The 12,238-nt window shown below is 52.0% G+C and overlaps 1 protein-coding gene across 2 annotated transcripts in view; it reads right to left on the bottom strand.

The window, feature by feature from the left end:
- IGSF21 (immunoglobin superfamily member 21) overlaps window positions 1–12,238 on the bottom strand; it is a 270,471-nt gene that overhangs the window by 78,571 nt on the left and 179,662 nt on the right. For both annotated transcript variants that reach the window (XM_002750355.7, XM_035307930.3), the window contains exon 3: window positions 11,058–11,179. In XM_002750355.7, the coding sequence (XP_002750401.4) occupies window positions 11,058–11,179 (122 nt within the window). The remainder of the gene's footprint in view (window positions 1–11,057; window positions 11,180–12,238) is intronic.

The following is a 12,238-nucleotide window of genomic DNA, read 5'->3' as shown; positions in this document are numbered from 1 at the left end:
CACAGTGCTGCTCTGGGGCCTGACAAGGGGGGCGGGGAGCCCTTTCCTAATCAGAGCTCTGGGAATGGGAGGCCTGGGTTTGGGTCCAGTGGGACTTCCAGCTGGAAAGCATGGGCACACTCTATCTCTGGGGAGAGTGCCACGGCCAGGGAGCTATAGAAAGAGCATCCTGCCAGGCGTGGTGCCTCACGCCTGTAATCCCAGCACTTTGGGAGGCTGAGGTGGGTGGATCATGAGGTCAAGAGATCGAGACCATCCTGGTCAACATGGTGAAACCCCATCTCTACTAAAAATACAAAAAATTAGCTGGGCATGGTGGCACGTGCCTGTAATCCCAGCTACTCAGGAGGCTGAGGCAGGAGAATTGCCTGAACCCAGGAGGTGGAGGTTGCGGTGAGCCGAGATCGCGCCATTGCACTCCAACCTGGTAACAAGAGCAAAACTCCGTCTCAAAAAGAAAAAAAAAAAAAAAAAAAAAAAGAAAGAGCATCTTGTGGCTGGGCACAGTGGCTCACGCCTGTAATCCCAGCACTTTGGGAGGCCGAGGCAGGTGGATCACCTGAGGTCAGGAGTTCAAGACCAGCCTGGCCAACATGGTGAAACCCCATCTCTACTAAAAATACAAAAAGTTAGCTGGGTGTGGTGGTAGGCACCAGTAATCCCAGCTATTTGGGAGGCTGAGATAGAAGAATCCCTTGAACACAGGAGGCGGAGGTTACAGTGAGCTGAGATTGTGCCTGTGCTCCAGCCTGGGCAACAAGAGCAAAACTCTGTCTGAAAAAGTAAAAAATTCATAAAACGAAAGTGCATCTTGCTCCTGGCCTTCCCCTTGCCTGCAGGCAGGCCTTACTTCCTGAGGAGTGTAGCCCAGGGCCAGCCAATGAGTGCACTGCACACGCCAGCTGTTATTGCTCTGCTAATGACTGACAGCCCAGACTCCTCTGGGATTGGCTGGTGCCTGTGAGGTCACTCTGGCCTCAGGAAATGGACAGTGAGGTCACTGGCTGGCCTGGCTATTTCTTCATCTTTAATTAAAAGTAGTCTGGCTTTAAGGGCCTTAGAATAACTGCCTGTTGGCAGACGGGGACCACTGACAATGAGAATTACCTATGCCCTGGGCCTGCCATTGAATTATTTGGCCCCAGAGTGCACATTGGAGAAGGTGGATGGTATTGAGTGAAGTGGGCTTTCCAAATCTCACTGCCCGTATCTTAATCTGGAAGATTTCTTAGCAAACAAATTCCAGATTCCCCGGGTCCTACTACAGGCTCCAAATTCTGTCTTAGTGGAGCCTAGGAATTGGTATTTTAAAGCAACGTTCAAGGTGATCCTGATGCAGGTGGTTAGTGAACTGGCCTGTGGGGTAGACGCCACCAGTGGGTGGCTTGTTGCTCAGTTGATATGTAATTTTACATGTATTTATTTTTGTAGAGATGAAGTCTCACTATGTTGCCCAGGTTGGTCTTGAACTCCTGAGCTCAAGTGACCCTCCCACCTCAGCCACTCAAGGTGCTGAGATTACAGGGATGAGCCACTGGCCAGTTGAAGTGTCTTTTAAGACTGCTGAAGGCTGCTGAGAATCCCCCTAGTGGCTGGGAGGAGACCTGCAGCCCTGTCTTCTAAAATCATCCCTGGTTTTAAAATGGGGACCAGGTTCCCACTTGGGGTTGAAAGCCAGGGTCTGCTGGGCGTGGTGGCTCATGCCTGTAATCCCAGCACTTTGGGAGGCTGAGGCAGGTCGATCACCTGAGGTCGGGATTCGAGACCCACCTGATCAACATGGTAAAACCCTGTCTCTACTTAAAAAATACAAAACTTAGCCGGGTGTGGTGGCGCGTGCCTGCAATCCCACCTACTCGGAAGGCTGAGCCAGGAGAATCACTTGAACCCGGGAGGCAGAGGTTGCAGTGAACCGAGATCGTGCCATTGCATTTCAGCCTGGACAACAAGAGGGAAACTCTGTCAGAAAAAAAAAAGAAAAATGGAAAAAGAAAGCCAGGGGCTTTCAATTCTAATACTAAGAAGCATAATCTGTTAAAAAAAAATAAATAAAGTGCTGAGAAAGCGAAAGGCAGTTCTCACAATGCCACTCCCTACTCTCTCATTCACACTCCTGGATGAATTCTGGGTGGGGCAGTTCTCACAATGCCACTCCCTACTCTCATTCACACTCCTGGATGAATTCTGGGTGGGGCAGTTCTCACAATGCCACTCCCTGCTCTCTCATTCACACTCCTGGATGAATTCTGGGTGGGGCAATTCTCACAATGCCACTCCCTGCTCTCTCATTCACACTCCTGGATGAATTCTGGGTGGGGCAGTTCTCACAATGCCACTCCCTACTCTCTCATTCACACTCCTGGATGAATTCTGGGTGGGGCAGTTCTCACAATGCCACTCCCTACTCTCTCATTCACACTCCTGGATGAATTCTGGGTGGGGCAGTTCTCACAATGCCACTCCCTACTCTCTCATTCACACTCCTGGATGAATTCTGGGTGGGGCAGTTCTCACAATGCACTCCCTACTCTCTCATTCACACTCCTGGATGAATTCTGGGTGGGGCAGTTCTCACATGCCACTCCCTACTCTCTCATTCACACTCCTGGATGAATTCTGGGTGGGGCAGTTCTCACAATGCCACTCCCTACTCTCTCTCATTCACACTCCTGGATGAATTCTGGGTGGGGCAGTTCTCACAATGCCACTCCTTACTCTCTCATTCACACTCCTGGATGAATTCTGGGTGGGGCAGTTCTCACATGCCACTCCCTACTCTCTCTCACTCACACTCCTGGATGAATTCTGGGTGGGGCAGTTCTCACAATGCCACTCCCTACTCTCTCTCATTCACATTCCTGGATGAATTCTGGGTGGGAGAGAAGGAAGGGGTTTCCAGCAGGTCAGGAATTGAGCATATCCTCCGAGACTCAGTTTCATAAGGGCAGGGCCTGTGTTTGCTGTTGTTCAATGCCTGGCACAAGCCCAGCACACAGTAGGTAGGCAAGATGCATTTGCTGAGTGGTCAAATGAATGAATAAATGAATGACCACTTCATGTAGCAAGCAGCACCTGTTAGGAATATTTTAGAGAAGAAAGACATAGGATTTGTGAAACTGTACAGAGGGAGGAGGGAGCTGGAGAATTCAGACTTTGAAATGAAATCAACGAGGGTCAGATGGCACTTTTCTTTGTTATCAACCGTAAAAAAAGAATTTGGTCTCCACATGAATAGATTGCAGAAGGATCATTTAACTTTTCAAAGGGAAACAAACCCCTCTGCTCTTTGAACCAAACAGTTAATGTGCCTATTTGAAAAATCAATCCCATGTCCTTTTTTCATTAGAACAGATTCCGAGGGCTTCTGCTCAGCAGCCCTCCTCCCTGTTGGAATGGTCTTGCCACCACTCAGGTACTTTCCTCCTGCCATATCTTTGCACACACGGGGCCCTCCACCCAGAGAATCCGCGCCCAGCTCCTCTTTGTGTAAAACCCACTGACGCCTCTAGAATCCCTTCAAATGCCAGCACGGCCCTGATTTCCCCAGTCTCTGCATCTCTGATTCATCATTGTTACATGGGAATCTTCCCTGTGACAGCTATCACTTTATTACTTGAATTGTTAGCTATTTATCTCTGTGTTTTATCTTCCCTTTCTCTCTTTTCATTCCACAAATATTTATTGTTCCTTTCTAAATGCCGAGTAGGTTCTGGGGCTACTGAGATGAGAAGATGTAGCTGAGCCTTGGAGGAGCTTACAGGCTAATGGGGGTGAAGGGAGGGGGACAGGCTTTAAGTTCTGAAGAGGCAGGGGATGATCTCAGCCACCTTTGTGCACCCCAGCTCTGTGCCTCCAACGCAGTGAACGCTCACTGTGTGCTGTCGCATGTACAGGTGAACCCTTGCATCTCAGAGTAGTAAAGGAAGTGGCATCTCTTCCAGTGCCCTGGGTTCTCAGCCTGTATTTGCCATTTACTCCAGCTCTCCCACATCTTCCTCCTGATAAACATGAATCAAAAGGTGTAATCCAGCACTCGCTTCGCCGCCCCAAGCCCCGCCCCGCCCAGCTGTCCCCAACACCTGTGGCTCTGGGGGATGACGCATGTTGACGTGTCCAGCCTACCTGGAAGTCAGATTCCAGGTTCCTCTGTAGATGGCTTTATCTTCCTTCCCTGGCACCTCCAACCCACTCTCTCTACCCGGGAACTAAGCTGAGCTTGACAAACTGAATATCACAGCATGCCGTAGCCTTCAGCGGCTTCCAGGGTGTGAGAATGAATGCCAGCTGACCTCCTCGTCCCCCGTGCTCTGGCCGCAACAGCCCTCTGGCAGCTCATGGATCGCACCAAGCTCTTTCTCACCCCAGGACCTTTGCACTTGCCATGTCCTCTATATGAAGTGCCCTCCCAGGCCCCAACCTTGCCTGGCTGGCTTCTCACACTACAGATGGCTGCTCAGATGTCTCCAGATACCTGGAGATACGTTCTCCTAGGAGAAGCTGTGCAACGCCCTCACTCCATTATTCTCACCCCTCTCTATCACTTACAGTTGGCCTTTCACATCCATGGGTTCAGAATCTGTGGATCCAACCAACCACGGACCCAAAATATTCAGAGAAAAAAATCATAATGCAACCATAAATATAATAGCACAGCAAGGATTTACCTAGCATTTACTTTACAGTAAGTGTTACAGGTAATCTAGAGATGATTTAAGAGATCCAGGCGATGTGCGCAGTGGTTGCAAATGCTGTGCCATTTCATATGTGGGACTTGAGAATCCTGGGATTGTGGTATCCGCGTGGGGGTGTCCTGGAACCAGTCCCCAGGGGATTCCGAGGGACAGTTGTACCGTATTCTCTTCACCAAACTAATCACATGTTGTAACTATTTTTCTTTATTATTTTATCTTTTTCTTTTTTTTGAGACGATGTCTCACTCTTGTCCCCCAGGCTGCAGTGCAATGGTGCTATCTCGGCTCACTACAATCTCTGCCTCCCAGTTCAAGTGAGTCTCCTGTCTCAGCCTCCTGAGTGGCTGGGTTACAGGTGCCCACCACCACACCTGGCTAATTTTTGTATTTTGAGTAAAGACGGGGTTTCACCGTGTTGGCCAGGCTGGTTCCTGACCTCAGGTGATCCACCCACCTCAGCCTCCCAAAGTACTGGGATTGTAGGTGTGAGCCACCATGCCCAGCCTGTCTTTATCATTTTAAAGGAATTTTTGTAGTCTGTCTCTACTCACCCACTAGATCAGAAACCTCCTGAGAGCAGGTCTCATTATGTCTCATTCGCCATTTTATCTCCATCATTGTCCCTGATGTATAGTAACTACTCAGTTCCTTTGTGATGAATGAATGATGAGTGTTGGGGGAAGGATGGGGCCTGGATGTCCCTTTCCTAAGGTGTCTCGTTTATCTGGCAGCTCATCAAGTATTGCATTAAAAGCACTCCACCACCGTGTTCACCACTAACTCATCCACCCCACAGATATTTACAAATCATCTGTCACGTGCCCAGGGTTGGGGTGCTGTACTGCGGGTTGGGGAGAAGATGGTGGTGAAAACATCAGACCTAGTGCCTGTCCTCATGGGGCTTCCAGTCTACTGGGGGGTAGGCAGACTCTGAAGACACAGCCTCAGGCAGTGAGCTTTGGCAGTAAGGCTGGCTTCCTGGAGGAAGCAGCCTTTATGTTGAACTTGAAAGGACAAATAGGGCCTTGTTGGCAAAGAGGGTTAGGCAAGGTGCTGGAGGGATGGCAGCAGGTCAGGGGCAGGAGTACGCTGAGCCTCTTGAGTCTCGATTGCCTGCACCAGTGAATTAAGGCCAGTGAAATCTGCCCAGGGCTCCTCATGGCTTCCTGAGCATAGAGAATGGGACAAGGGCCTCAGGGTCCTTCAGGAAATGGAAGACACAGGATGTGTGTGGGTGGAGTGCTTGAAGGCTGGCTGTGATTCCCCTGGACCTCCAAGGAGATCACAGCTGCCCTCTGGGATGGCCACATTCCATGGGGAGGGGGTTCAAGACACCCTACCTCAAATATGGCACCTCGATATGTTGAATATTTTAAGCAGATGGAATCTGAGAAATGGCAGGTGCAGGAAGGACTCTGACCTTTCCCTGAAGCAGGTCACAAGACCTTCACGTCAGTGGCTCCCTCTCTGTACCTGGAGGAAGGAAGTATCTTCCCCTCAGAGGAATCTGAACAAGCTGCCCTGCCAGGTGTCCCCAGTTTACCGCCCTCAGCTCAGAGCTTTCTATCCTTCACATTTTCCCTTGACTCCCTACCCCTCACCCTAGCCAGCAAAGAACACTCAGCTTGAACCGCTTCTGTGGGTCTTCATTGCCTTATAAAAGCTCCTGTGTCACCTAAAACTTATAAAAACTAGACATATTCTTTTGTCTTGTGAATCCATCTTTTGCTACAGAGGCCACAGCCAACAACCTAGAAGGGTGGAATAAAAAGCAGACTTCCAAACAAGGATTTAGGAGCAAGGCGTTTATGTGAGAAGGGGTCCCGCAAGCTGGCAGAATAAGCTAGAAAGGAAGGAAGCCGATACAGGTGCATTATCAAGGTTATTCTGGGAGGAAGGGCATTGAGACACTCAGGGAGATGGTGGACGGCAGCCTTCCCAGAGTTTCTCAATGCCCCCCGCTTCTTGTCCCATTTTCTAATTTTGCCCTTTAGGAAACACCCCAAGAGGCCAAGGAGCATACCTGAGCTGCCCACTCATTTTGCACATGGCATTATGCGCCCACTGTGTGTCAGGCCCTGGGCTGAGAGCTGGGCGTGTGAAGTGAAGGAGGAGCATGTACTTTGTCCTCCTGAGCATGTGTCTGAACTGTCCCCCTAGAGGGACGAGGTGGCTGGGTATGCACCCTATGATCAGTCATTGGTCAAGGCTACTCCCGGGGTGGCGTCAACTCCCCGGCACTTCTCGCCTGCCCCGTGTGCAGGCTGAGTGGGCTCCAGTGCTCTGAGAAAACCCCGGGGAAGCACCAAGGATGCTGGCACTGCCAGGAAGAACGAGGGGTAAGAGGATGTGGGCAGGGCGGGATAACCGTCGGCCACATCTGCCTCCTCCCTTCCACAGAGGGCTCCTTCCTGCCCCTAGGTCTCCACCCAAGTGCCACCTTGCTTGGAGGCTCTGCCTGACCACCCATCTAAATGGCACCCTGAATCTCAGTCTTTCCCAGCACTGCACCCCACCTGCCCCTTCATTACATGCCCATAGTGTAGAATTACTTCTTTGCAGAATGTGGAATGACGTAGTCAGTTACATTTTGCCGTGTCTCCCCTACTAGATTGCAAAGCTGTGCTTTTCTCATTCCCCGCGGTATCCCTGGTCACCTTCTACCAAGCCAGGCTCCTCGGAGGTGCTCAACTAAATAGCCTTGAGGGAATACATTCTTGTCAATTCCAACCTGGGAGTTCTGGGCTCTGGGGCTAAGACCTAGAAAGGCATTTGATAGATGGGCCTTTGGGATGCTCAGAGAGGCAGTCATCTGTCCAAGGTCATGCAGCTGGGGAGCCACACCTGCACCCTCTGGGAGCAGAAGTCCTGACACTCCACCAGACTTCCAACCCTTCAGGGCCTCATCGGCAGGACAGAAAGCTCCAGGAGTCCCTGGGGCTCCTCTAGGCTACCCGGGAAATTGTTCTCAGCCAATTCTTCATAATCTTCTCAGCCTCATTTGCCCAGTTTCCCCAGCTGAAGAGGAAACGGCTCAGACAGCTGTGGAGCTGGGACTCTCTCTTGTTGAGATGCATTAATTTGTAAATATCTTCATTTATATGTAAATGCAGAGTCCTGCGCCCTGCCGCCAGCCCTGATGGGGCTCTGCAGCCTGGAGAGGCAGCCACCCCCAGCACGGCTGGTCTGGAGGGCCGATGGTCCTCTGTGATCCCATCAGGCTCTAGAGGTCTGTACCTTCCTTCCCTCTCCCTTGGTGAACGCCAAACAGGATAGCTCAGCTCCCTTGGTGAACGCCAAACAGGACAGCTCAGTTCCCCGGGGTGCTCTCTGCTTGGGAGACCACTCCTGTAACTGAGGCTCGGGGAGAAGGCAGGGGAGAGTGGCCCCATGTGGGAAAGAAAAGAACACTGGCTCCTGAAATCAGGCTTAAGTCAGGGCTGCTGTGTGACCTCAGGCAAGTCTCATTCCCTCTCTGGGCCTTGGCTTCCACAGCTGAAAAACAAGGGGTCTGGTCAAGTTCATGTCATTCCAGAGGAAGACCCTCGGGCCTGCTGAACCCTGACCTCTTCTATAGTAAGAACAGGGCTAGAGAAAATAATTACTGCTACTACTAATAATAACAGCCGAGCGGGGTGGCTCACACCTGTAATCCCAGCACTTTGGGAGGCCAAGGCAGGTAGATCACCTGAGGTCAGAAGTTTGAGACCAGCCTGACCAACATGGAGAAACCCCGTATCTACTAAAAATACAAAAAACTAGCGGGTGTGGTACACCCCTGTAATCCCAGTTACTCGGGAGGCTGAGGCAGGTAAATCGCTTGAATTGGAGGTGTAGGCTGCGGTGAGCCGAGACTGCACTATTGTGCGCCCACCTGGGCAAAAAGAGCGAAACTCCGTCTCTAATAATAATAATAATCGTACGTGTCTGCATTCATGGGGTTGTTTGTGCATATCAAAACAGAAAGAGTACATAAAGGAGGCTTTATGAGGTTTGTAAAAAGGTGAGTTTTTTTGGTTTGTTTTATGGTGAGAGAAAGAGGGGCTGTTCTAGGCAACGGCAGCAAACATGTACCACCTGGAGATAGGACAGCAGCAATTCACTTGAATGCACACACCTGCTCCTCACAAGGCTGGCCAGCCTCTAAATGCTGCCATTTTCCTTTGGAGGTCAGGAAACCCAGTTGTGGGGTTACCAGCCCTAGATTTCACTAATACCAGGGGCTGGAAGAGGCAGGATTTGAACTCAGGCTGTTGGACCTAAATTCCACTGAAATTCCACAACAACTGTACAAAGCCAATCATGTCAAGCCTGCTTTCCAGGCTAGAGACCTGAAGCAAAGAGAGAGGGAGGTGCAGGCTCTCGCCCAAGGTCATTCGACAGGCAGAATGACTGGGATTTGTCTCTGGGTCTTCTGGTACCAGGGTTTGCCCTGGAGGCTACAGGGAGCAGCAGAGGGTGGGGCTCGAGGATGTTATGGTGGTCCCTGGCTTTCTTTCTTAGCTTAGAAATCAGAACCGAGGAGTCCTAGAGGCCATGCTTGTGGCAGCAGGTGGCTTGGTGGGACAGGGATTCTCAAAGACACAGTGACTGGCAGGGGTGGGCCGAGTGGCATTAGGTTTCCGGGAATCTTGGAGATGATTTGGGAGTTCACTTACTACAAAACGCTCTGTGGTTTCCAGAATAGCTATTTTCCCCCAGATGAGTTTCGATCTCCTTTTTCATCTTGACTGTAGCTGGCTTGTTTTAGGTGTGCCTTAATATTTTAAGGGGCTATCATTTCTTTTTGGAAGCAGGTGTAGAAGAAATCGTAAGAAGATGGACGAAGGCGTTTGTGCTGCCATTCACACACCTCTTCACACACCTTCACATCCACACTCTCAGCAGGGTCCTGGCACAGAACCCAGAGAGGAGGAGGACCCAGCAAGGCCCCCAGGGGGCACACCCACCTTCTCATTCTTACAAAAGCAGGAAGAGGAGGAGGCCAGGGCCAGATTCTCCATGCAGGGCTGGACTCACCCTTTACAATCTTCTTGTCCCATGTTCTAATTTTACCCAATAGAAAACAGGCCTGAACAGCCAAGGAGCATAGCCTGGGCTGCCCATTCATTTTGCAAATTTCATTATGCACTCACTGCACGCCAAGCCCTGGAATGAGCTGAGGATGCAAAAGGTGAAGGAGGAGCAGGTGCCTTGTCCTTCTGAAGCTCATGGTCACTGGGAGACCCACAGCCCATGCTGGAGCATGGGGCCTCCCCCTCCTCCAAGCTCAGAGCTTAAAGACAGCTCAGTACCAGGCTAGCTGGGACATCCACATGGCCTGGTGCCATAGTGCACATCATGCGGGCTTGCCAGCGGCAGTCCCTCTCAGGGTGCGCGACACAGAGCAGTCCCCTCCAGCTTTGGAGCAGACCACCGCTTTCAAGCTGGGCACCTGTCAGAGCGTTTGGCAGCGTGGCATGGAAGTGTGTGTGTGTGTGTGTGTGTGTGTGCAAATCTGCATTCTTCATGAATGCAGTGAGACTCCCTCTGAGGAGGGGTGGGGACTGGGGCAGTTCGAGCAGACCAGCTTTGGGGGATCTGTTCAGCTAAGGCGAGTGGTCCCACGGGTGGACTTGCTTGAGTGGGGTTCTGAAGGCTGACGAGGAGTTTACCAGATGGTTGAAGGGAGAAAGGACCTTTGAGAAGAGGGACCAGCGTGTGTTAAGGGTCAAAGAAATAAAACAGGGCTAGGGTCTTGTAGGGAGTTTGTGGGAAGGGGATGGAGCCACACACATAGAAAATGGCAAGGTCTAGAAGGAGATGTAGTTAGCTTGATTCTGCTGCCCGCCTCCCGGGAAACAGGGATGGGTGGGAAAATCACGCATCTCTGACTTGAGCACTGCTCCTCCCCACCCTGCTGCTTCTGACCTGGGAGTCCTGTCGCTTGGGGTCGTTCTTTCTTAAGCTCAGGGCCGTCATGGCCTTGGATCCCACAAGAAACAGTAGACCATGCATGGTGTATGGGCTTCCACGCCACGCAGAGCTGGCTCCCCACCCCGAGCTGTCACTGCCGCCTGTGTGACTTTAGGCCCATGGCTCACCCTCTATGGGTCTCAGTATCTCACCTGGAAATAAATGGGTTTGAAAAACCCACCTTCCAGGACTGTTGGAGGAGCAGGCAGAGGAGGCCAGGCAGAGGAGCTGTGGCCTGCCCCTCTCCTGCCTCTTCCCTCCAGGGCATGGATCCGAATTCCACAAGCGGAGCCCTCAGTTCTGCCTTCCAAGCCCAAGGGCGCCGAGGGATTGCAGTGAAAGGGCTGGAGACCTGCCCTCCGCCCCTCCCCATGCCCCCTCCTTGCCCCACCACCCCACCCCAGTCCTCACCTCACAGTGGACTGGTACACCAGGTCCTCGCGCTTGCGGTAGTTCTCCATGTGTGAGTAGTTGGTGGAGAACATGGCGTCGAAGGTGAAGATCTTCTGCTTGATGGTGCCGCCATCCGTCACCTGCCACAGAGCACAGAGGCAGCCATACGTGAGCGCTCAGCCAGCCCTAGCCACCCCTTTCCCCAGAACACTGGGAAGATGCAGGCAAGAAGCCCAGAAGAAGGACAGCTCCCATCTTGGGAATAAGGTAATCCCAGAGGGCTTCTTGGAGGCAGAGACGTTTAGGTTGCCTCCTGAAGTAAGAGTAGCAGCCAGCCTGACAACAGGTGGGAATTCTCTAGGCAGAGGGAACAGCAAAGGCCCTGTGGCAGAAAAGAGAAGTGTGTGCTCAGGGGAAGCTTGCTGACTTCACAGCGCCTGGAGCAGGAAGGAAGTGGGATGAGCAGAGGCTGCGAAGAAAAACGTGGGCCAGATCATGGAGGGTGTCCAGGGCAAAGGCGCTCAGCTTCCCCTGTAGGTAACGGTCCCCAGAGCCATGTTCAGGTTCCATTTACAAGCTCCTCTAGCTATAGATTGAATTAAAAGGGGCAAGACTAGAGGCAGGGAGCCCAGGAGGAGGCCAGGAACCCAACGTCCTGGCACGGGCAATGCCGAAGGGGACAGCGTGGGGCACTTGTCCTCCTCTTGGAATGGGCCAGGAGAAAGGACGTGAAGTCCCCAATTCACCTAAGAATGCTGAAGTGGGAGAAGGCAGGGAGGTGGCGATGAAGTCAGCGCTGGAAGACCGAGTCTGCCGGGCTGTCCCACTGTTCACAGCCGACGGAAAGCAAACCCAAGTGTCCCCGTCCCGTGCCCCGGGCCGCCGCCCGCCTGCCTCCCCACATCTGGCTGCCTCCAGCTGATGAAAGTGTTACTCCACAAAGCAGCAAGGTATGTGTTGTCACTGTTTCAATTATTTATCTGTTTACTCGGCTGCAGTTTTCCGCTTGTCTCAGCAACTCTATTATAGACTGGGAGCTTGCAGCCTCTCGCAGCTCAGCTGGGCTCCACGCTAACAGCCTGCGGTGGGGAGGCCTCATGCCTGGGCCTGGAGAAGTGGAATTAACTCCCTTCGGCTCTGTGTGGTGGAGGCAGCGGGGAGAGGGGGCTGGGAGAGTGGTGGCTAGGGACAGGTGTCTC

Source organism: Callithrix jacchus, chromosome 7, assembly GCF_049354715.1.
Source record: "Callithrix jacchus isolate 240 chromosome 7, calJac240_pri, whole genome shotgun sequence".
Lineage (NCBI taxonomy): Eukaryota > Metazoa > Chordata > Mammalia > Primates > Cebidae > Callithrix > Callithrix jacchus.
The sequence above is the reverse complement of the archived record's forward strand: the minus strand, read 5'-3'. Positions and strand labels throughout refer to the sequence as shown.